The sequence below is a fragment of the Ovis canadensis genome, chromosome 15 (genome assembly GCF_042477335.2).
Source record: "Ovis canadensis isolate MfBH-ARS-UI-01 breed Bighorn chromosome 15, ARS-UI_OviCan_v2, whole genome shotgun sequence".
NCBI classification, from domain to species: Eukaryota; Metazoa; Chordata; class Mammalia; order Artiodactyla; family Bovidae; genus Ovis; species Ovis canadensis.
In genome coordinates, this window is record NC_091259.1 from 83567105 (window position 1) to 83592611 (window position 25507).

Here is a 25507-nt window from a genome sequence, read left to right on the forward strand (position 1 = left end):
CTCTCTGCAGTGAGCAATAGATGGCAAAACATCAGAGCACAGCATAGTCACAGACACCAAGAGGAAAGAAGCTGGAAACAATTCATACGGGATGTGCAACTGTGTGTCTAGCTGCACAAAAGTCTTGCCTGAAAAGTCAGCTAGATCCCTCTGCAAACATCTGACCCTCTGCTGACCGTGAGGCCCTGAGGTATTTTCACTTTTAAATAAATTTCATTCTATACTGGAACATACTTGGTGGGTTATTTTTAATACATTTGTAAAAAGATTGGTTAGTGCTATACTTAGCTCCTGTGTGTCCTCAACACATCGCACTATAGGTACGAAGCTTCCATTTACGATAAAAACTCACTTTTGTCAGCATCTGAATTCAAAGGTCCAAGGTCATCTACATGGACATGTTTATGCTGTCCCCAATTCTTTCTTTGTGAGACTTGGGAGGTGGGCCCACAGATCAGACATTTTTAGACTAGGAATTTAGATCAGAGGCTTTTCACCAAAGGATAAGTAGGATCATATCAATGACAAGTCCCACAGCTGGTTCTGATACTCACGTGCACACGTATTAACAAGCAGCAGCCACGACGTGCAAGTGTGGACGTTAATTAAGAGGTGGTATACCCTACTTGACTGCTTCCCCCCCCCGAATCAAGAAGACATTTACAGAATTCAATAATCCTGGAATTCTCAGCTAATTTTATTCAGAATAATAGATAATTCCAAAAAAAAGTCTAGTAAGCCAGAAAGAAAAACACCAATACAGTATACTAACACATATATATGGAATTTAGGAAGATGGCAACGATGACGCTGTAGGCAAGACAGCAAAAGAGACACAGATGTGTATAACGGACTTTTGGACTCAGGGGGAGAGGGAGAGGGTGGGATGATTTGGGAGAATGGCATTCTAACATGTATACTATCATGTAAGAATCGAATCGCCAGTCTACGTCTGACGCAGGATACAGCATGCTTGGGGCTGATGCATGGGGATGACCCAGAGAGATGTTATGGGGAGGGAGGTGGGAGGGGGGTTCATGTTTGGGAACGCATGTAAGAATTAAAGATTTTAAAATTTAAAAAAATAAATAAATAAAGTCTATCTCTAGACCTACTGATACTACGAAGGCTGCAGGATATAATCATTGACGGCTTCAGCAACAGCAAACCTTGTACATCTCTTCTCAGATGACTTTTCACATTCACACTCCTGATCTGAAATTTTAAAAACCCTCGATGAGGGTCGTTTGCTCCGCTGACCTGGGTATACTGCAAACACTATACTCTATAATATGAAGTAAAACCTTAGGGTCAACATCAGGATGGCAAAGGGAAGTTAGTAAATGAAGCCTAACGAGAGAGTGAGGAAAAAAGGGCTGCACAACGGGCTGGGGCATCTATCAGCCAGAGGCCGAGAGGCAGCCTTCCTGGCGCATGTCTGTTCAAGTAATGAGGTTTCTGGAGTCTACAGAAATAGAAAAGAGGGCAGAGATTCCAGCTGGGCCCCCAAACAATCCACTGTTAGCCCTGGAGCTAACTTGAAGCTCAGAGTACAATCACTTTTCTTATATCCTGGGTTCACACTGAACTGCTTCTCTTAGTGACATTTGATTTTCACTGATTCGCCTCTGGGAGTACACTACTTGCCCTTCCACCCTGATCCTGACTTCAGCAACCTTCCTGATTCCCTCTGGACTGAGCATTTGACTCCACTGGAATAATCTCTCTACCATTTCTCTGTCTAGACAACACGAAATTGGCATAAATGACACCTAAAGTACAATCAGGAGAAAAACTGCAATCTCCACTCTCCACCCCCGTTTTCCAAAAGAACCGCACAGGCACATCAATCAGCTCTACCAAGAAGATTAACTCCATGGAGCCTGGAAGCCATTTAGTTCCCAACGTGCTAACTAGTATGCATCCCCCTCCCCTCCACTATAAGCAGAAGATGTAAATTGCCTTCTTTCCACTAGCACTAATGGTTATAATCTCAGAGATGTAAATGCCTGCAGAGTCGATACCTGTGTAAAAAAGTCCATACAAACACTTGATCCACCTGCATTATTTTATTTAGCAGAATCAGACAAAAGCAAATAGACAAGGCGAAAAAAGAGAGGCAGGACTCAAGAGGATCAGAACCAGGCCGCATGATTATAACAATTATAAAAATAAGGCAGTTTGAAGCCACTGCAAGCTCTTTGTAAAATACAGTATCAAAAAACAGCCAACGTCAAAGGACAGAAAATCATGAAATATCTTATCAATCGTTTTCAGTGCGAGGGGGTGTCCCCCAGGGGACCTGTATCTAGAGATATTTTTGGAAGCTGAAACTGGATGGGGGGAGTACACTGGTACCTAGTGGACAAAGCCCAGGGTGCTGCACCCTAAGATGCAGGGACATTCCTCCCCAACTCCCCAACAAAGATTTATGTGGCCTGAAATGTTGATAGTGCTGCTTTTGAGAAATCCTGTGATATATCTTAATACTCTGAGATTAATGAAGGGAAGCTCTGATTAACTAATATATGAGGCAAGTCAATGCTTTAGCTTTAGAAGCAAATTGCAGTTTAACTCGTGATCTTGGGTCACTTATGAGCTGTGTGACCTCTGGCAAGTTCATTATCCTCAGCGCCCAAATTTAATGGGAAATGCCTATTTCACAAGGTTGTTATGATTAAGTAAGAACATTAGTAGCCAGTACACAGCCTAATAAATAGTGGTTTGTTTTTTTTTTTCTTTCCCTGGATGACAATTTCCAAAAGTATCTGCAGGGAACACATGGTCAGGCAAGTCACTATTCCTAAAAAGTTGGTTTCCTAGAAAGACATGTGTTGAGGAAGGACCAGTTCTATAAAGGCATACACATGGGTATTTCTACCCTAAGAATCACATGAGCCTGACCCAAATAAACCAACAAGAGCAGTCAGTCAACCAACCACCAATTTGGCTGTTGGTCCATCCAACCACTGATTCAAACCACAAATAATTATTGAGTGTTTTGTTACTGGGTATACAGCAGCCTACAAAATGGCCTTGGTCTCTGGAGTGGCTAGTATCTGATGAGGGACCAGAGAGCAACACTTCTTGGCATTCTTGCCCCCGTGTGGTCTCCTCTCACACTGAATGTAGACTAGCCTGTTATTTGCTTTAATCAAGAGAACGCAGAGAGTTCTGGGTCTAAGCCTTGAAGAGAACTGATGGCTTCCCTTTCCTCCCTCGTGGAACCGTCACTTTTGGAAGCCCTAAGCTGCTACCTTAAAAGTCTGGCTACTCTGCTGGAGAGGCCACAAGGAAAGAGGAGTCCTTGAGAGGCCTGGCTGTTCTAAATGCGCTTCCGGTTGACTTGAGAGAGACCTCAAGCAAGACTAGCAGAACTTCCCAACGGACCTCCCTTCTACCCAAAGAACAATGAAAGATATAAAACTGCTGTTTTAAGTCACTAGATTTTTGGTTTTTTCGGTTATGCATCAGTAGATGAAGGAACTAGGTTCTGATCTTCTATAACTTTCAAGCTAGCTACAACAGCAGCATAAAAAGTTAGCTTACAAGCCTAAGTTAACTGTATTGGTACTCAAGGGAACTTCAGCTACCAAAACAGACACTAAATAAGACATCTGGAAACAGACCTTAAACAATAAAGCTCAGGGCAAACTTGCTCACCATGTCCGAAGCATGATGTTTTGGTTCTGGTCAAAAGAGTCAACATCAAAAGAAAAACTTTCTGCTCTTTTCTACCTGTCCCAGTCAGGCTCTCCTTTCTGAACACACTTCTGCCCTGGATGGCTCACTCTCAATACAGAAGGAGCCCTTAGAACTTGGGAAATTAAGGCTGTTTGTACTCCCTCTCTTATCAAGAGACAGAACCAGTTTCTTCTGCACGTATCATTATAATAGAGTGCAGGAAAAACGAAGATAATATTCCATTCCCCTGCTATGAACCAGACCACTTTCTGCATTATTGCACTTTCTAAAATAGAACCTCATTGTGTCTGCTGCAAGTGACTAATGGGAGTAACTAGCACCAGCGCTATCACGACACGGTTCCTTATCTGCTCTTTATATGGCACCTCACTTTTTTATGTATTTGGTTTACTTCAATTTTATATGGTGAGATTTCACAAACACACCATGAAGGCTGAAGTCTTGGGGGAAAAAAATAGGATACTAACACAGAAAAGAAAATGACCTGTAGGAAATGTGTCACAGCAAAAGGAGTTTTTTTGTTGTTGTTGTTTAGGGACTTTTTTTGTCTGTTTTTTGAGCAGAGTGATAACAGAGAAAAGAGAGGAGAGCTGGCATTTCTTGAGCATCTGATGCTTACCTCATTTAACCTGCATCACAGTAACTTTAAAATTGAGGAAACTGAGGTTCAGAGAGGATCCTTAACCTCCTCAGGGTCACAGAATAGGGCCAGGATTTGAATCCAAGGCTGCTCAAATTCAACTCCTTCTATTAGAATCCATTGCAAGAAAAGAAAAGAGGGGGAACGTAAGGAGATCACGAGTTAAAGCAACACTGCAACAAGGGACAGGAGGAAAAGGAAAATAAAGGTGATGGATAATGCCAAGGGATTTTAGTACACCACAGAGACTTAGGGATGGGGGAGGAGATGCTGGTGGTGACGCTAAGACTTTCTAGATGGTCTAGGACTTTTCAGCTAGTCCAGCAGTTAAGAATCCGCCTGCCAATGTAGGGGGCATGGGTTCAATCCATGGTCCGGGACAATTCCACATGCTGAGGAGCAACTAAGCCCGTGCACCACAACTACTGAGCTGGCGCACAGCAACTACTGAAGCCTTTGTGCTCAAGGGCCCGTGAGCCCCAACTACCGAACCTGTGTGCTTCAACAACTGAAGCCTGAGTGCCTAGAGCCTGGGCACTGCAACAATGGAGGGCATCGCAATGAGAAGCCCTCACACTGCAACAAAGAGGAGCTCCTGCTTGTCACCACCAGAGAAAACCTGTGCAGCAACGGAGATCCAGTGCAGCCAAAAACAAACAAAGAAATAATTATAAAAGTAAATTAATAAATAAGTAGTAAGTTCCTAGATGGTCTAAAACTGTCCTCTAACTTGGTGCATATCAAAATCATCTGGAGAGCTTGTTAAAAACACAGACTGCATGCCTCCCACCCCCAGTTTCTGATTCAGTAGCTCTGGAATGAGCCCAGAAACTCACATTTCTAACATCAGCAGGAGTTGCTGATGTTCCTGGTCTGAGGACCACACTTTGAGGACCACTGGCCAAAGATCACACAACAAACACATTCTCATATATGGACACCTCTCTCCCACCCCCAATCTTATCACATCCAAAATAGTACCATCTAATACAACTGTCAAATTTAGTTGCTCTGCTGCTGTTGCTAAGTCGCTTCAGTCGTGTCCGACTCTGTGCAACCCCACAGACAGCAGCCCACTAGGCTCCTCTGTCCCTGGGATTCTCCAGGCAAGAACACTGGAGTGAGTTGCCATTTCCTTCTCCAATGCATGAAAGTGAAAAGTGAAAGTGAAGTTGCTCAGTCATGCCTGACTCTTAGCGACCCCATGGACTGTAGCCCACTAGGCTCCTCCATCCATGGGATTTTCCAGGCAAGAGTACTGGAGTGGGGGGGCCACTGCCTTCTAGGAGGGTCTAAAAATTCAGCAACTCTTTGTAAATCAACTATGCTGCTGCTAAGTCACTTCAGTCGTGTTTGACTGTGTGTGACCCCATAGATGGCAGGCCACTAGGCTCCTCTGTCCCTGGGAGTCTCCAGGCAAGAATACTGGAGTGGGTTGCCATTTCCTTCTCCAATGCATGAAAGTGAAAAGTGAAAGTGAAGTCGCTCAGTCATGCCTGACTCTTAGCGACCCCGTGGACTGCAGCCTACCAGGCTCCTCTGTCCATGGGCTTTTCCAGGCAAGAGTACTGGAGTGGGTTGCCATCAACTATACTTCAATTAAAATTTTTAAAATTAAATAAAAACAAAACAAAACAAAAAGATTCAGTAATTCTGTTAGGACAACAATTATAGCAATGGTCCTTTGCCTTCAAGGAGTAACAGAAAATGATCAGTCAAGCTTCTGTCTCAATTTTGAGAACTCATAAGAGGCAGTAGGAAAAGGAATCAGAAAAGCATGCAAAAAAGAAACAGTGCTGTACTTCTGGGAAAACACACTTCTGAAGTTAAAAAAAAAAAGTTCCTTTTTGTTTTAATTTTAAAGATTTACATCTGCTAAAAGGCATGCTGTGATTCACGGGGTTGCAAAGAGTCAGACACGACTGAGCGACTGAACTGAACTGAACTGAAAAGGGAAATTAAGAAAATACTCCTACTTATAATAGCATCAAAAAGAATAAAATATGTAGGAATAACCTTAACCAAAGAGGTAGAAGATTTATACACCGAAAACTATAAAACACCACTGAAAAAAATTAATGAAACAATAGACATCTCATGTTTATGGATTAGAAGACTTAATATTGTTTAAATGTCTATAGTACCCAGAGCAATCTACAGATTCAATGAAATCTCTATCAAAATTCCAAATGCCTTTTTTTTTCTTTTTTGCAGAAAGAGAAAAAAAATATCCTAAAATTCATATGGAATCTCAAAAAGAGTTCTGACTAGTCAAATAATCTTGTGAAAGAGGAACCTAGCTGAAAGCTTAACATTTCCTGGTTTCAAATCATACTGCAAAGCTACAGTAATCAAAACAGTATGGTACTGGCATAAAGATAGACATATAGACTAATGGAACAGAATAGAGAACCCAGATATAAACCCTTGTGTAAATGGCCAAATGATGTTTGACAATGAGGGCAAGAAGTCTTCACAAATGGTACTGAGAAAACTGTCTTATCTACATGCAAAAGAATAAAGATGGACCCTTATTTTATGCCACAGGTAAAAGTTAACTGAAAATGGACTAAAAACCTAAACATATGACCTAAAACTATAAAATTCACAGTTAGGGGGAAAGTTTTATGAGAAAATATAGGGGGAAAGTTTTATGACATTGGAACGGGCAATGATTTCCTAGATAAGACACACAAAAAAACACTGGTAATAAGAGTAAGAACAGACAACTGGGACTGCATCAGACTTTTAAAACTTAAGCAAAGGAAACAACAGAATAAAAAGGCAAACTACAGAACAGGACAAAATGTTCATAAGCTATTTATCAGATAAAGGGTTAATATCCAGAATATATATAAAGAACTCCAATAAGTTAAAAACAACCAAAAACCCAATTTTAAAAAATGGGCCATGGACTAGAATAGACATTTATCCAAAGAATATATACAAATGGTCAATAGGCATGAAAAGATGCTCAACATCATTTATCATCAGGGAAAATAACCCTGCAAATAACCCACAATGACATATCATCTCATGAATAGTTAAGATGCAGTTCTCCAAAAACAAACAAAAAAAACCAAAAAAACCCAAAACAGAAAATAACAATTCTGATGAGGATATGGAGAAACAGGAACTCTTGCACACTGTTGGTAGAACTGCAAAACTGTGCAGTTGCTGACACAGAGCACTGCAGTTCCTCAAAAAGTTGAGAATATAGCTACCATAAAACCCAGCAATATCAATTCTGAGTGTATGTCCACAGGAACTGAAAGCAGAATCTCAAAGAGACATCTGAACACCCATGTTCACTGTAGAGTTATTTACATAGCCAAGGTGTGGAAGCAACCTAAAGGCCCACATGCAGATGAATGGATAAAGCAAATGTGGTATCTATACACAACTGAGTATTGTTCAGCTGTTTAAAAGGAGGAAATCCTATCCTAGGGTAAAACATGGAAGAACCTTGAAGACATTATGCTAAGTGAAATAAGCCAATCACAAAAAGAGAAACACTGCATGATTCCACTTACATGAGGATCTAAAGCATCAAACTCATAGAAAAAGAACACTGAACTGTGGTTGCCAGGGAATGGTGGGAGGGGGAAGTGAGAACTGTTCAATGATCGTTTCACTCTTGCAGGGAGAAACATTTCTGGAGACCTGCTGTACAGCTCTGTGCGTAGACTTAACAAGACTGTACATTAAAAATTTAAGAGGGTAAACTTATGTGTGTTTTTTTTTTAATCACAGTAAGAAAAAAGACCCCCAAAATAGGTTACATTTGCCATCAGAACAAAGGAAAGAAGAGGTGAAGTGACCCAAGGAGACAGCAGGGAGACAGAGGAAAACTGAGGAACGTGTATGAACATGTGGAGGGGAGGAAAAAAGCAAAAGAAGAAAAAGATTCAAACTCATACTCTGCGATGCAGCAAAAGAAAAGGGCACAAGGTTAACAAGCTGCAGCTCTCCTTCCACGACACCGTCACTCTCTCCGCCTCTGACTCCTTCATCATTACATCTTCTACCCCTGCTCCTAACTCGATTTTAATGCTCTGGCAGGTTGACATCCAAATCAACGACCTCGTCACTGAAACCCACGCCTCTGTCCAAGGCGCTCTGCTCACAGGGAGAGGTGCAGACAGTCTTGTCCAAGATTTTACACAAGTCCATCATTAAAGGACGGTTCCTTTCATACTGCATAATCTGACATGACAGAGATCCGCGCACTCAACTGTGTCCCAGTCAGCAAATGAGCCTGGCACCCCCACTTTCCCTCTTTGGAAACAGAGGAGGAGTTTATTAATTGTTGCTATTAAAAAAAGTCAGGCAGTTTCTCAGGTGAGGAGGTTGTCGGCATGTCAGCCTACAGCCAGCAGGGGCGCCCTAGGTGGGTGAATTAGGCAGGAGGGGTGGGGTAGAGGAGAGAGTCCTACCACGTCCAGTGTCTCCCCCTGGTGGAGCTAAGTGGTAGGGAATTTAAGACTAGCTAATTAACGCAGTGGGAGCCAACACAAAACTGGAATTAAGCAGGAAACAGAAATGGATGAGGTCCATTTTTGTGTTTTTTCACCTATAGAATCCAGAAATCTGGATTTATGTAGAAAAAAATGAAATTTTTAGTAATAGTGTGAATGCCAAACAAATGTACCTGAAGGCTATTCTGCAATCTCTGGGCAAATGTTACAGACCCACCCACTAGAACCAAATGTGCTCACGTGAACACACTGTCAGGTGCTTCCAAGAAGGAGCAGAAGATGATGTAACTGGAACTCCCCCCACCTCCACCCCATAAATATATAAGAAGCCCAAGAGGAGGGGGCGAAGTTACCTGCACAGCCCTAATGGGCTGGGACCGATTACAATAAGCAAAATACATCATGCAAACAGAACCCCGTACACCTGGTGTTATCATCTTCAGCAAAACCTCCAATGCATACTTTAGGGCACTGCTCTGCACAGATCCAGGAGAGAAGGGGACCCGAAGGGGGTAAGTGAGTACATGGGAAACCGCTCCAAACGGATTTTGCAGTACACATATAGATCCCACCTGAGTCCCTGCAGCACTCCAACACTCCGAACTGGCAGAAGCGATTACATCTCTTCAGGTTCTCCATGTGCATCTACAAAGCACACAGCCTTCCCTACACCACGAAGCCCCAGAGAAAGGAATGGCGGGGGATAATTTACATCAGCCCAACAGGTGCTGATCTGACCTACAGTGGGGGAAGGGCTGTCTGTGGAGCCGACTCTGCCTGGACGACCTGGAGGCTCACACCCTCCCCAACATCAGGGCAAGCCTCTTCACTTGCCAACGATTCCCAAGATAGATATGGAGCAAGGTTAGAAAACCTTGCTTCCGGGCAGAGAGCAGAGGAAACAAAGAAATTCTTCCTGCACTTAAGCCATCAAAGAAATCTCACAAGAGCAAGTACTTAGGACATCCAGTCCAAAGTACAGACAGAGGGCCCACGACCTACCTCTTCCGGGACTCTCATTATCATAACGCCTTTTATTACCATAGCACCTGACTCTCTTCCATTCCAAGTCATGTTCACATAAGCAGGGATTGGCAAGCCACAGCCTGTCGGCCAAATCTGGCCTGCTGCCTGTTTTTGTACAGCCCATGTGCTAAGAATGGCTTTTATATTTTTAAATAGCTGAAAAACATCAAAGGAAGACTATTTCATGACATGTGAAAATTATATAAAAATCGCATTTGTGTCCATAAGTGAAGCTTTTGCTGGCACGGAGCCACACTCATTCACTTCCATACTGTCTGTGGCTACTTTTGTGCTACAATGGCAAAGTTCAGCATTTGCGGCAGAGACCATATGGCCTACGCAGAGCCTGAAATATTTACAAGCTTGCCCTTCATAGAAAACGTCCCAATCCCTGATATACAAGACACAACCAGGGATCACTCAGAATTCAGAGGCTCAAATACAATGTGACTTGGTTGGGCAGATGAGCAGAGAAAGGGGAAAAGATTAACAGCAATGGCCACCATCTCTTCTACTCTATCCTCACCCTCAAATTGCCAAAGAGAGAAATGGGTTTTAACCATCCCTGAAAACAAATAAATATCTAAATGCTACCACCTCATGATGGGCAACAGATATCCGGATTCTTTGGATCATTTAGCAAGGCCAGGAAGACTAGGTGACCCAGAGCCAGTAAGTCAAGTGAATGTCAAAGACGAAATCAAGGTTATGTCTCCCTCATACACGGCTGCTGGAGAAGAAAAGCACAGAACACCTCCGGGTGGCAGATGTTGAGAATAAAAAAAACCACAAAGAAGTCATTCTCAACTTGGAGGATCAGACTCCTGAAAAACCCAGTAGTAGGATTTACTGCTAAGAAATTTAAGACTTTATGGGAGGGGAGGGGAGGGGAGGGGAGGGGAGGGGAGGGGAGGGGAGGGGAGGGGAGGGGAGGGGAGGGGAGGGGCGGGGGGGTGGGGACCACAGGATTAAAAGCCCTATCTATGAATTTACGAGTATCTACGAAATTATGTTCACTAAAACAGAAAATGTTATTTTATATGTTTTAAATTAGTAGTAATAAATAGAATTAATTTTCAATTGCCATTAACAATGTTCAACGCTTCAGCCCCAGCGACGGAGGCTCTGAACATGCATTCTCCTCTAGAGGCACCTGCACAAGTCCACAAAGATGCTGCAGCACTGCCTCTGTGCACAAACCCAGAAACAACGCAGACTCCCTCAACAGGGGACTTAATCAGGGTGCATGCGATCGTGGGAATACTATACCACTGTTAAAAAGAATGCACCACATCCAGACACATCAACATGGAAAAATGTCCATGACGCACTAAGTGAAATATGTAAATGGCGGGATACTAGACAGTATGATCCCATTTTTATAAATAAAGAAAAATGTGTTTTCATTTGCATAGAAAAAAATTCCGAAGTTAACACACAAGTTGTTAACAGTGGTTAGCAGGCAAAGGATATGTACTATAGATAGATAAATCACATGTTTTTATGTTTGAATTGTTACAAACGAATTCGTATTAGTTTTGTGAGCAAAAAAAAAAAAAGTCAGGCATCTCACAATTTGCATTTATGATCCCTTGCTCACTATAAAGCTTTCAGGCTCTCCCCTTCTCAGTTTTAATAACATGCTGTCATGGCTGGGGAATGGGGGTGAGGCGTTGCAGATAATATGCCTGCCAAGAGGCTTTATTTCTTTATTTATTTGGCAACTCTCATCCAAACATTTAAGGTCCTTCTAATTCTGACACAATGACTGACTCCCGCCTTCAGGTTTTCACCACAAAATACAGACACAAATTAATCTCAAAGTGTGTGCTGCTGGCCTAACTTTAATTTACCCTATTTAGCAGAGCCTCTTCAGTCTACTGTCAATCAGCAGCCACAGAGACCCTTTTAAAATATAAGATCATGCAACTGCACTTCCCAAGGCTTCCCAAATCTCCCAGAGTAAGATGTAAAATCCCTTAAATGGCTTAGAAGGCCCATATAATCTGGTCCCCATTACCTCTCTAACTTCATCTTCTATCACGCCATCCTTCGCTGTGCTCCAGCCAAGCGTTTCAGGGAATTTGACTTGTCCTTCTCTGCCGAGAACGTCCTTGCCCCCATCTCTACACAGGTTTCTCCCTTGCTTGCCTAAAGGAAGAGGTGTCTGCTCCAATGTCACCTTACCAGACTTCCTCTGATGACCCCATTTAACGCTGCATACTTCCACCCTAGAAACCCCTACATTTTAAAATATTTTTCTCCATAGAATTTACCACCACCTGGTATACTAACTTATTTATGTGTTTACTTTCTCCCATTAGACTAAGAGACTCGACGCTGGTGTTTAAATAATATATAGTACAGCCCACAGGTACTTAGCAAATATTTGTCAATTTATGAATGAATAAATTGACCAGAATAACTATTTCACCAACCCAGGGTTATATAAAAAGACCCATGCTCCCTCACAGGAGCCTCCTCCTTTAGGGCCTGGGTTTATCTTCCCCTAGCTTCCCTTACTCTCGTAAAACTAAGCTGCTTAATTCCACCATCAGCTTTTTTGATTTCTCAAAACCTGGTTCTCTTTCTCCAGAAGGACCAAGTCAAGATTTGCCCAGATATTAAATTCCCTTGGTGAATTTTCCTCTATTCATCGTCCTCAAATCCTAAACTTTTTTAAACTTCTGAGTAAGAACTCAAAAGTTAGCAAGGGCTTATTTTAATTTGACTATCAAAGACGACATGTCCACCAAATTTTTAGGGGCATAATCAGAGGTAAAGCAAAACTCTTTCTTAATATAAGGACTCTGCCCCCAGGAAACAACACAAAACCTAAAGTCATTTCAAAACTAAAAGAAAAAAGGATTCAGTTTAATAATGCTCAGACCCCTCCAAAACAGAATAAAAAAAAAAAAGATGAGAGAACCCATTTTCCTCAGTCCCCAAACATCCAACTTCCAAGCACAACCAGTGCAAGCTTTCCACAGAAAACGAAAAGAAAACTTAAAGCAAAAACGGGCAACGGAGCCTTCACATCTAATTTGGCTCATTCGCATCTAATTTGAACTTGGTCAAGATCGAGTACTCCATCTCTGAGACTGCAGAGAATATCCAGGGAGAAAAACAACGCGAGCACTGGCTGGCGGGGACACTAACAGCGCTGAGATGCCGCGCGGCTCCAACACCACGGCTCAGGAGGGGCCCGAGTCCTGTACCGAGTATGCAGCTGGGGAGGTGAGCACAGCCCGCCTGAAGGACAGCGGACCGGGTGCCAAAGACTGCCAAGAGGCCTCAGCACTGGCAACACACAGGCTGGAGACATGGCTCCGTGGCGCGATAGCAGAGAACAAATCCCAGGGCACCCGAGTCAAGTTACAGACGGTGTCTTCACCATGCACAACTCTGGTCACGCCACTTGGTTTATCCAACAAGCACTCACTGAGCCGACGACCCTCCAGGAGACTAAGGGTGTGATATAATGATTTTTTTCCCCTCCTTTAACTAAGAAAGCCAAAAAGGATATACACTGCATACTGAATCACAGAGGATGTAACTTCCACTCGACAACTTGAATTCCATTTACTGAGCACCTACTGTGTGCCGGATGCTACCTAGGCACAGTAAGGGGTAAGGCACAATCACTGCCTTTAGGGAGCTCGCCGACATGCCTCTCTGTCATGGCCGTGACACTACAAGGAAGGTTCTATGACCGGACACAAACAGCAAAGAGGAGAAAGTGATTATCTGGGGCAGTCAGAGAAGGTTTCGCAAAGGAAAAGAGGCCTCTGGGTTAGGCTCTGAATAAGCTGAGTCTGTTGTTGCTTGATTTTAGATATATGAAACCCTGCAGACTCAGGTCAGTGGCACAGAACTACTTGAGGTGAACCCCTGCATATGTTACACTGAGAAGCCTGGTACTTTCCTAATTTCTCGTCTGCCTCCTGCCTCTTGTGGACCCAGGACTAGCCCCATGAACATAGCCATTCATGTATTTCCCTCCATCAATGACATTCTGCTGCAGCTCCAAGGAGAATCTCCATGTGACTAGTGCTGAGAGACTACGGGGTTAAGCACGTTGTTGGCTCATGAAGCCTCAAGAGGTTTCAGGCTGCTCTAACAAAGCAATCCCCTCACAAAAGTCTTAAAACAACAACAACAACAACAACAACACAGAAATCTAATGAAGACTTTCAATTCTAACCTTCTAGGGTCTGGGTCAAATTCTAAGTTTATAACCATGTCTTCCCCCCAGTCTTCATCTGTCATAAGAAAAAAGTACAGATCAAAAGACATCTGTTCTCAGAACACAGAATTTTACAGTAAATATTTCAGACCTAAGACATCACCGATTCAATGGATATAAGTTTGAGCAAACTCTGGGAGATAGTGAAGGACAGGGAAGCCAGGCATGCTGCAGTCCATGGGGGTTGCAAAAAGTTGGACAGGACTGAGCAACTGAACAAGAAAAGGCCTTGTTACCTATCTGGAGAAAAAATGCAGTAACTTCAGCTAGGAAAGATTTAGCCCAAATTTGATTCCCCAGTTGTTGAGATTTTAAAAGTGAACTTCCCTAATGGAATCACTTTAAAAGGAATAATGAGGACTTCCTGGCAGCTGAGTGGTTACAGCTCCTACTTCCAACGCAGTGGATGCCAGTTTGATCCCTGGTCGGGGAACTAAGATCCCACATGCTGTGCAGCCAAAAAAAGAAAGAAACAATTGGGGTCTTCCCCGGTGGTTCAGCGGTGAAGAATTCTCCTGCCAATGCAGGAGACACGGGTTCAACCCCTGATCTGAGAGGATCCCATACACTGTGGAGTGACTGAGCCCGTAAGCCACAGCTAGGGAAGCCCAAGAGCCCCAGGGCCCGAGCTCTGCAACTAAAGAAGCCACTGCAATGAGAAGCCCGGGTGTGCACTGCAAAGAGAGCGGCCCCTGCTCACCACAACTAGACAAAGCCCGCACAGCAACGAAGACACGCGCCGCCAAAGACAAGCAAATAAAATTATATATATGTAAAAAGGGACTTCTCTGTGGTCCAGTGGCTAAGACTCCACACCCCCAATGCAGTTGGGGCCTGGGTCCAATTCCTGCTCAAGAGACTAGATCCCATGTGCTGCAACTAAGCATTTGCACACTGCAACTAAAGGTCCCAGACTGAAGATGTCCAGTGCGGCAGCTAAGGCCCAGCACAGCCAGATAAATAAAACTAAAAATATTTTTTAAATAAATAAAAATATATTTTTTAAATAAATAAAAGAACTAATCAATGCAGTTCTGTCGCAAATAACTAAAACAGTGTTTCTCCCGTGGCCCTATAAACATCACATTGATTCCATTTACCCAGTGACAATAATTACAAATGAGCTATCAAAGCTCCAGTTTCTTACAAAGAAAAGTTCACTGAAGAGCCCCTCAGGCACTGATCTATAGGAGCAACAGAGGTTTTCACAGAGAAAAATGACAAAGCATTCATTTCAAATGAAGAGGAGGAAAGAGTGCCTTCTTTAGGACCCAGGAGTTCTGACTCCCGTCCTTGCTACAGGCACCTTTGTAAGTCACTTCCCCTCCCCATATCTAAGTTTCCTCATCAATTAGAAAAAGAGAGAGAGAGAGAGAGAGAGAGAGGCTGGGCAACATAAACTCTACATTGCCTCCAGCTTTAAGGTGCCATTTAAAATAATTTTCTCTTTTCCTTAATACCAGCCTTTCACGGCCACAGGGACTGCTGCTGCAAGGAGCCAGAGTACCCTCATTTTCTCCTGCTGGCTCAAAGGCAATCAGACCCCAAAGGAAGCTTCTCATGGTGAAGCAAAGGGCCTGCCATCCAAGTTATAAATTGTAATCTGGACTCAAGACTATAGAAAGAGTCGCTTTCCACTGCCCACAGGCAAAAGGAGATAAACTGTGAGCTGGTTATCACTGTTAAGTTTAACACAGAGCTATAATGAAATACACACGGCTTTGTTTCATATTCTCACTATCTGAAAACACTATAGATTGTATCAGCGGAGGCAAGGATCAAAATATGCCTCCTTAGACTATCTCCTACTACAAAGCTGAAGAAGAAACCCCCTCCCTTCAAGCAGACGTGCGCACACAGCAATTACACCTTCTCGTCCCTGCCAGCCCAGCGGCAGCAACAGCCCAACAGTGACACCTGCTGGGGAAACTCCAGCAAGGGCCACTCGACAGCCAGAGCGCGTGGGCCCTCCAGGAGGCAGGAGGTGCTGCCGCTTCGTTCACACCAAGATGTAAGCTCTCAGTTTATGAGGAAGTGGTGGCCCTTCTCTAATGGGTGTGCACTTAGAATATTTTATAATACACCTCACTTTTGAGGAGGCTGTCAACCTTCATGGTACACACCTCATCTCATTCAGGCTCATCTGAAAAGAAGATGAAAGTCATCCATAAATAATGTATCCAACCACTGTATCAACACATTATTTTATAACGAGAACCATGTATCTGTATATTTTGAATTCAAAAAGCATACATATAATTATTTACAGCAAGATGACAAGGGGTTTCATCTTCTGCAACATACATTTTCTAAATACCTGAACTCTTTATTTAAACCACAAATACATACTACCTCTTGTCTACAAAAAATTTTGATAGATCCTTAATAACAGTTTCAGGGTTTTAAATGGCATCCATTATTAAGAAGTGACTATTCATATTTTAGTCACATGTGGCTACCTATGCAGCTCCTCAGATCACACGTGTCACATTTCAAACGCTCAACAGCCATATGTGGCTGGTAGATACTATACTAGATGGCACAGATACACAACATCTTATTAGACAGCACTGCTCTAGAAACACACTGGAGTATTTTCAAACAAAATTATATGATGTCTGGATGGAAAGGAAGGGTAGGGGGTACAGACAAAAGTGTTGAAAAATTTTGGAGTCAGGTGATAAGTATATTATGGGAGCTCATTTATACTACTTTATTTTTATATGTTTGAAGATTTCTGTAATCAAAAAATTAAGAGAAAGAAAACATAAAAATGGTTCACCTAAAAATGATATTATCACTTTAAGAAATACACCATAGATAGCAGCTTGGAAAAATCTTTTTTATGCACACCAGAGTTCAAATTTCCATTCAGCAACCTACTGGGTGACCTTTAACAAGAAACTTGACTTCTCTGAGCCTCTCTTTCCTCAACTTAAAGATGGGAAATGTAATACCTGCTTTGCACAGAATTACTCTAGAAATCAGAAATAATGCAAAGCTAAACACAGGACTAGGCTCTCAGCAATCGGTATCTCTAACTACTATCAAACGGTCGAGCGTGCTTTAAACGACTCGGGTATTTCTCAGCACAGCAACACATGAAGCGTGTTCTGCTAGAACTAGAGTGAACAGAGGCTGACCACAAGCCCACTGGTGCCAGAGCACCAGGCGCTCGTAGACTTTCAGAGCAGTAACTGAAGCCAGTCCTTTCTGGTTGCCTTTAAACGCACTCCCTGAATGCCTACTGCATGTCAGGTACTATGCTTGCTACCATCTCGTGCGCTCAGAAGCTCAGTCGTGCCTGACTCTGCGACCCCATGGACCGCAGCCCACCAGGCTCCTCTGTTCACGGGATTTTCTAGGCAAGAACACTGGAGTGGGTTGACGTTTCCTTCTCCATCTTACCTCTTGACAAAAAAGAAGAACAGAGTCTCCGGCTCCTGATAGGGGACATTATCCAAAGCAAAATATTACAAAGACGGCAATGTAAGAGATATTAATCCAGAACTGGCCTCAATCATATGGGCACAGTATCAGTCTGTCATTTCATCTATCTTTCCCATCATGACCAAGTCTCTCTGTGTTCTCAGTACTGCCCTTAAGTAACTGCTTTTATCTAGAATTCACCACACTCTTCCCTTCCTCAGCATGTGCTATTCCCCTAAAATAAAAAGGTCTTTCCCTTTCCAGATCCTACCCTTCTTTCAAGGCTTGATTTCGCAACGCCTTCTTTGATGATACTTCCCTTTCTCTGAAATTAGACTACACTGAGTCTCAGTACCATACAATGGAGCATTTGGCTCATTTACATTTTTTATATAATTACATGTAAATAAGTCTTGCCTCTACAACAACACTCTATACTGCCAGTGGGCAAAGACCAGGTACTAAGCTTCTTTTGTATTCCTGACAGTGCCCAGCAGAGTGCTGGGGGGAAAAAAAATGTAATTCAACAAGACTTATTAACTGGGCAACTCTCTAAAGCATCCTCCCAAAATAACAAGTACATGATGTGCACAATCCATATTCCCACCCTTGTTAGAAGCTTATGTCAGAGAAATTTCAGTTGCTTCAACAGAGGATGCAATGCAGAGAAATATGCTGCTTGAATCCAACAGGCATATTCTGGGAGTCGGTGATTACGCTAGATCTGACCTTTACAGAATTACAGAAAGAAGTCCCTAATAAATCAAGATAGATGCTCACGCAGCCATACACGGAACACGAGGTGGGCGATCAGCTACACCCACGCTGTGTCTTCCATGAAAGAGCTGCCCGGGATGCCGAGCCAAGTATGGAGAGACCTTCCTTCTATGAATCTCTTCCTTCCCCACCTGCAGGTGATGTCCCTCTGGAAGATCTACTCAAAAACTCTTAAGTAACTTACTGTCGAAAAAAAAAATATATATATATAGCTACAAGAAAAAAAAATAGTCCTCAATATATATCTATATACTATTTTCTTTCCCTTTTGTCAAGTCGCAATGTTCCAAAAGATGAGGTCTAAGAATTTGTCCAAAGCAATACAAAGACCCAATACACTAATCTGTCCCAAGTACAGTTCTCTTTTACTACTAGAAATTTTTTTTCTCCCCTAGCCTCTCTGGGATATTGTGTTGTTTAACGATAACCAGTCCTGCACAGAGAATCCTTTAAGGAGGCCAAAAAGCAGAGCAGAGGAAGTACATGGCTCTACCTCCTCACGCCTCTCTAACCTCACCCACAACTCTCCTTTAAGGCTACACATCACGTGAGCTGAGCCAGAGTCACAGGAGAGAGCAGAGTCACTGGACTCAGGCTGCCAGGCCTTATCCTCTTTCTGCCACCACAGCAAGCTTTTCCACGAAGATGCAATGGAAGCTCGGGAGATCAGAACCAGATGCGTGGGTCCCAGACGCTCCAGATCCAGCCACTGAGACCCACAGGGCTGAAGGAAGAGGCACCAGGAGAAGAGGAAGGGACGTGGGAGGAGACCGGGCGGCATCTGCTTACCTCCTGAGAGAATCCTCCTCGGCGCTCTCCTCCGGCAGGTCCTGATGCAAGGCCTCCTGTGACACAGTTCCAGGTCGGCTGGCCTGGGTGTAGATGCGTTCCCAGTGGCCCGTCTCCTGGTTGAAGGCCACCCCCACAGTCCTCTCCTCCTGCGGGCCAGCAGAGCTGCCCAACTCCAGCCTGCTGGAGCTGGCCGTCTGGCCCTCAGTCCGCTCGAGAGGGGGCAGCTGGCTGCCACCCGCAGCCATGCCCTCGAAGGTACCGGGGACCTGCCAGGAGGAGCTGGCCTCGCCAGAGGAGTAGTTAGGTGTGCTTCTTTCCCAGCGCAGGGTGTCGTTGTTGAAGGTCAGCAGATTGTGGCAAGCACGGCACCGGTTCAGGTGGCCCCGGGACAGGTTGGAGTTGTTCTCGCTGCTGTGTGGGGTGGGCTGGTGGGACGGCCCTGGCCGCTCGGATTCAAGGTTATTGTTGAGCATTTCCTGGGCCTGCTGGGCCTGGGGGGCCTCCCCGCTGAGGCTCTGGTCCAGCTCCTGAAGCCGGTCATACTCCAGAAAGAAGCGTCTCAGGTCACACTGAAGCTCGTGGCGGATGCTGCCCGAGTTGTTTTGGCTGGAGCCGTTCCCTCCATCTGACTCAGCTGCCAACCCCGAGGCTGGAAAACCCCTCCCTTCTGTGGCTGAAGTGTACACAGAGGCTTGGGAGCCACCTTCCTGCTGTCGCAGCACAGAGAGCAGACTCACCGAAGAGGCGCTGGTCCTGGGCGGGGGCATGGACTCCGCCTCGGAGCGAGAGTTCAGACTGAGCACTGTCCGGGTCCACTCGGATCCCGTCAGCCCGGGGGCTATATCCCGGTGGTACCTGGAAGGGTGGCCAGACAGGGGGCCTGCCAGGGAGCGCCGGGGGGGACCCAGGCTGAGGTTGCGGAGCGTGTTGCCGGCGGTGCTGCTCTGGACCGTGCTGAAGGCCGACGGCCGGCTCAGGAGGCCCGGGTCGTGCGGCGCGGGCGAGGCCTGCTCCGGGGGCTGGAAGGGCTCGGTCTGCACAAAAGAAAAGGAAGGGGTAGGAGCCCTGGCGGAAGCAGGGGGGACGCTGTCCTGGTGTGGCAAGAGGGAAGGACCTCGAGTGCCCGAGCAGCGGCTGCAAAGGCACAGGATCCCAAGGTGCTGGCAGCACTCGGCCGTGGGGTGACTGACCCGCTGTCGGAGCCGGATGCAAGCGGAAGTCCTGGGGCGCTCCGTGGAGGGCTGAGGGGGAGGCGGTGGGGGTGAGGGGGTGGCAGGATCTTGCACTGTGCTTTGCTCTCCCACCTGGATGCCAGAGGAGCGGGAGGACAGCATGTGCAGGAAATTGTGGAGGAGAGGCGTCCGGCGCACTGGCTGTGATTGCAGGAGGGCCCGCTGACGGTAGTGCGACAGTTCTGTCCCGTCTATGGGGATCTCCGGTTCGTCATCACCCTGCAACGTGGACCAAGGCGGGGCGGGGGCAGAGCCAGGCAGTTAGGCAGAACTCCCAGGTAAATCCAGGGAAAGTACTGATAATCATCCAAGGACAACACACATTCTAGAGAGGCAACAATGCCACCCTTGAAGCACTGAGAACTAACTGGGTCCAGATTCGGAATCATCATATGGTATCAAATCATTCACTTGCAACTAGCAACATTTCTCAATGAGTTCAGCAGGCAACCCAATTCTCTTACAATAGGCATTTCCACGACACGGAGGCTGTGAGGGGAAGCAAGATGTCAACCAGCCAAAGGCACCCGAACGACAAGTTATCCAACGCAGTCTGGTTACTTCTACTGGGACGATCACTCGGGGGTTTCGGAATGGACTCCCCCGTCAAGACCTACAGTTCTAACTTTGAATATGGTCTGCGGCTAGTTTTAAATCTTGACTGGAAAGAAACACTTGGACGTTGAAAATTTAAGTCCAATACCATCAGAATCCAAGCACTACTTGAACAAACAACCCACAGTTTAGATGGAGTTGGACCTGCTGACTAACTTACCTGCTGATTAGAGGGGTTAACAATTGCTGTGAGTAAGTAGTGTCCAAGAGGATCAAATCTCACCAGACTGAAAACACAGAAGAAATGGACAGAGACATGGAGAGAGAAATTCTGTTAACTGAGGAAAGGAAACCCGGGAGAAAATTTCTAGCGATCGTTACTGACAACTGTGGGATTTACCCAGGCATCCACCTAATGCTAGAGACTTCCAAAACTTTCAAACAGATTAAAATAATAAAGCTCACTCCTTCTTGTTGCGTCCTCACACCTGCCAGAATAAGGGAATACATTTCACAAAAAATAATTTCAAGAACACCCCTGGGCTTCCATCCCAGGAAGCAGCTACATTAAGCACAACAGCCGCTCCTGGCTGAGAGCCAGTCATAATGGTAAAGCAGAGGACGCTTCCATACTCTGCCACAGGTTCGCGCCTCCCCTCGCACAGCTGCTACACTGGCAAGAAGCATGAGGGCTGGTGACAGGGAACAGTCCCGGTGTCAAGCAACCCACCTGAGGCTAGAAAATTAGTGAAGATTCAGTGGCAATACCAAGAGGCCCAAAGGGAACCAGTGCCTTGACTTCAGTTCAGGCAGCATGAGCACTGACTTCGAAGGCTACGTATGTCAGTGTTAGCAGACTTGATACCTCTCTACATCTCCACTTTCCATTTTGACTAACAGAAAACCAGGGGTGAGCAATTTACCCACCAAGTTCCTCACCGCCTGAACACCTTTTGAGGTTCAAAACAAACAAACAAACAAAAAGCCTTTATCCCAAACCAGATCGCTTTGAACCTAAAAAAGATTCTAAAGGCCTTCATCTACGAAGACCTGAAGATGAGGCCAGTAAGGAGCAGCTGAAACAACATGCACAGCTTCCCGGCTGATTGGCCAACAGTTTAAAAAGCATGAAGAGCCACAGGGATAACACCCCTGCCCTGAGCTGGGATAATACAGAGGTAACAATCTATCTTCTGGGGCGAAAGCACCCTTAAATGTTCTCCGCATGTTAAATCTACGCCAGACACTGCTGGTGCCCAAAGCGCTCACCGGACCCGTTCCATCTCGCTAGCTGTTTTCACCACGGCAAAGGGTTCCCGGCGACTCCAGTCCCAGAAGTGGATCTCGTTGGCAGTGGCAATCAGCAGAAGCTGGGCCGTGGGGTGGAAAGCCAGGGAGGCAATGGCATTGTTGCTATCTGTGAACCAGCTTTCACTGCCACCCTGTGAATGAACAAATCCAAGGCACTCTCAAGTTACAAGCTGCCAGTGAACTAAGTCAATTTCAAAAAAAAAGGGTTCAGGTAGGGTAAAATGACTCCTTGTAGGGCCTACTTTAAATATGTCTTCTGAAAACCAGATACAAAACCAGTGATCGGGCAGTGTCACCAAATTTACTAGAAAAAATTACTGTCAATTCAGTTCTGTCATCTACAATCTATAAGCAATGAGCACCTGTTTCTACAGTCTGTGAAGACTCAAGGTTTGGTGCATACCACAGTACACAACAACCCATTAGCCAGTCTCCAGGACAAGGAGCACACTGCTTTGACGATCATGATCAGAATAACAGTACAATCCTTGATCTAAGAAAAGAGAAATCCACCCTGACAACGTCTCAGCAAGTCCTGTACCTTGTCACAATGGGCAGACAGTTAAATAGGGTGTTCACCTTGAAATGGAACACCCCTCTCATTAAGTAAGCAGTAACTACTAAGTACTCAGGGACGGTCCTGGAACATGGCCAGTCTCTCCTTCAGAGTCAAGAACGCAAGGGTAAATAAGTCTCTGCATCTAGAGTACCAAAGAAAAGGAAACGCTTACGTGTAGATCCCAGATCCGAACCTCCCCATCTAGGCAGCCAGAAGCGATGAGGCCTGAGATGGTGGGATGAAACGTGACGCACCACGGAGTGCGGCGGTGTCCAATCAGAGAGTGAACACACTTGCCTGTCTTCACTTCCGTGATATAGATGTTATGGTTTACGTGAGTGGAAGCCAAAAGGGTCCTAGGGAATCAACGAAGAGGAAGCCAGTGTACAGTACGTTGGACGGAAACTGATGCTCATTCCCCGTCCCAACATGGAAAACTGCACCTTGGGCTTTACTAACAACAGAAACATTCTCATCTGTCAGAGCTTTTGGCTTCTCCATTCTGTCCCCAAACGACACATAATCCCTTCAGAGAATACTTTTTCCAGCAGGGAAAATTATTATGCTATTAGTGGCCTATATCACACAGGCAAAGGATTGAGAAACTTTCCAAGTTTTGATCATCAATGTTCACAGGTTCCTTTGCTTATTCCCATTATTTTAATGGTTAGCACTGGTCATCTATTTCCCATCTTTCTGATAACACTGGCAAAGTTCTGTTCATACAGTGCCTCAAAGAGTCTTCAGGGATTTCACTTGGATGAAGCTCAGCAAAATACACAGAAACCAACGCTACTTCAAGTCTCAGGTAAAGTTTAGGTAAGAACTAGGTACCTGTCTGGGCTGAAGGCCAATAAAAAGGTGGAGCGTGGACTATCCGGCAGTTCCACTCTCTGAGAAATAAAACAAACAAAAGTTAGAACACATTACTTATAAACTATGGCTCACTCTATCTCAAAAGCACCATTCTACATAGATTAGTATTTACAGTGTAAGCTGAAAAACTGGAGACAACGATCAAGCTACAAATTGAGACAGAGAAATCTAAATTACCTTTGGGAAATCTAGCTGCAAAGGAAAAAGATATTTCTAGCCCATTAACGCTTCCATATTTGTAAACACAAAAACACAACACCCCAAAACAAAAAACCTAAGTTGGATATATCAATTCTGCTGCACAAAGTAGACGGCGTGCCAACTCTGTGTCATTCGCTCATTCTAAGGCCTCATTCTATTGTCACCCCTACAAGTGCTATGTGAAACATAACCAGTGTTCTTACCTTGCCCTCCCACTTCATACACCGGGTTTTATCTTCAACCAGCTCCTGCAGAAGTCGCTGAGCTCCAAAGGTCCGAGTGCCCCGTTCTCGCCCCCAGAGAATCCGGACAGCATTCTTCTCTGGAATAACCTTCATGGCGCTCAGTAAGCACTCTCACACCAGGCACGGGAAGAGGAGGAGCGAGCAACAGCTCCACACACCGAAGCAGCTAAGCTGAGGCCATTCAGATCCTTGTAAGTTGTCTTCATGGAAATCTAAGGTAAGACATTTAATGTCAAAGAGCATCTATTCTGCAATCAGAGGAAGTTCCCACCTCAAATACGACTCTAGCTTAGAGACGAAAGTACTATTCTCTTCATATGTAATGACACCTTCTCAGAAAAGCCGCTTCTTCCATAGCTTTTCGTCCAGGAATATCTCACCCTAAATCCCTCTTCTGTCCTCCATAGCTCAGCCTCATATCCAAAAAGCAGAACGGGACTCCTCTGGTGGTCCAGTGGCTGAGACCCCAGACTCCCAGAGCAGGGGGCTCGGGTCTGGTCCCTGGTTGGCGAACTAGATCCCTTATGGCACAACTAAGACCCAGGGCAGCCAAATAAACAAACAGAACTTAAAAGGAGTCATTCTTTTTATCAGGCAATCAAGAGCTTTCACTTCTAACCAAAAGGGCTAAAACCCTGTCAAAAACATGACAAATCACAACATTTGTACTCCCTGCTGTTTGCCGCGCTGCCTGCCTAACTGCTGCTGCGGCTGCTAAGTCACTTCAGTCGTGTCCGACTCTGTGCGACCCCATAGACACGGCAGCCCACCGGGCTCCCCCGTCCCTGGGATTCTCCAGGCAAGAACACTGGAGTAGGTTGCCATTTCCTTCTCCAATGCATGAAAGTGAAAAGTGAAAGTGAAAGTGAAGTCGTATCCGACTTGTAGCGACCCCATGGACTGCAGCCTACCAGGCTCCTCCGTCCATGGGATTTTCCAGGCAAGAGTTCTGGAGTGGGGTGCCATTGCCTTCTCCGGCCTAACTGCTAGGACCCCTCTGATCACTTGGGCAGCCTCCAAAGCAAAGGATGGGTTACTGATTTTAAAAGGCTATTACTTGAGGTACGGTTCTTATGTACTAGCTTCAGTTCTATCTCCTACCTAAAAGCAAGAGCACAGAACTACTTTGAGGTACCTTTCTCATTCTCTTTTCCTCATCTCCACTCAAGTTCCAGAACAGAGGGTAGAGGAGCAAAAAGAAGAAAAAATTTCATTTCCTTTCTAATCATCCACGGCAAGCCTTAACAGCATAAAACTGTCACAAAATAAACACAGATTCCACTAAAATGTCAACTAGCAGCAAAACACACACACATGAAAGTTAAAGAAGTTTGAAAATACATATATAATTTTTATTCATTGTGGCACTGTTTCTTCAACTCTGCTATGAAAAAACTTCAAACAGAAATGTTGAGAACCCAGTAGAATAAATATA

General features: G+C 44.8%; 1 protein-coding gene across 9 annotated transcripts in view; it reads right to left on the bottom strand.

Annotated features, from left to right (window-relative positions):
* The window catches only part of AMBRA1 (autophagy and beclin 1 regulator 1), a 173822-nt gene that overhangs the window by 119869 nt on the left and 28446 nt on the right, over window positions 1–25507 (bottom strand). For 5 of the 9 annotated variants that reach the window (XM_069554016.1, XM_069554017.1, XM_069554015.1 and 2 more), the window contains 7 exons: window positions 24031–24284; window positions 23585–23643; window positions 22923–23106; window positions 22150–22322; window positions 21101–21167; window positions 20398–20544; window positions 19091–20127 (listed from right to left, as the gene is read on the bottom strand). In XM_069554016.1, the coding sequence (XP_069410117.1) occupies window positions 19091–20127; window positions 20398–20544; window positions 21101–21167; window positions 22150–22322; window positions 22923–23106; window positions 23585–23643; window positions 24031–24165 (1802 nt within the window). In that variant the 5' untranslated portion in view covers window positions 24166–24284. Of the gene's footprint in view, window positions 1–19090; window positions 20545–21100; window positions 21168–22149; window positions 22323–22922; window positions 23107–23584; window positions 23644–24030; window positions 24285–25507 lie in introns of all 9 variants that reach the window. The other 4 variants (XM_069554011.1, XM_069554013.1, XM_069554012.1 and 1 more) reach the window with 1 other exon arrangement.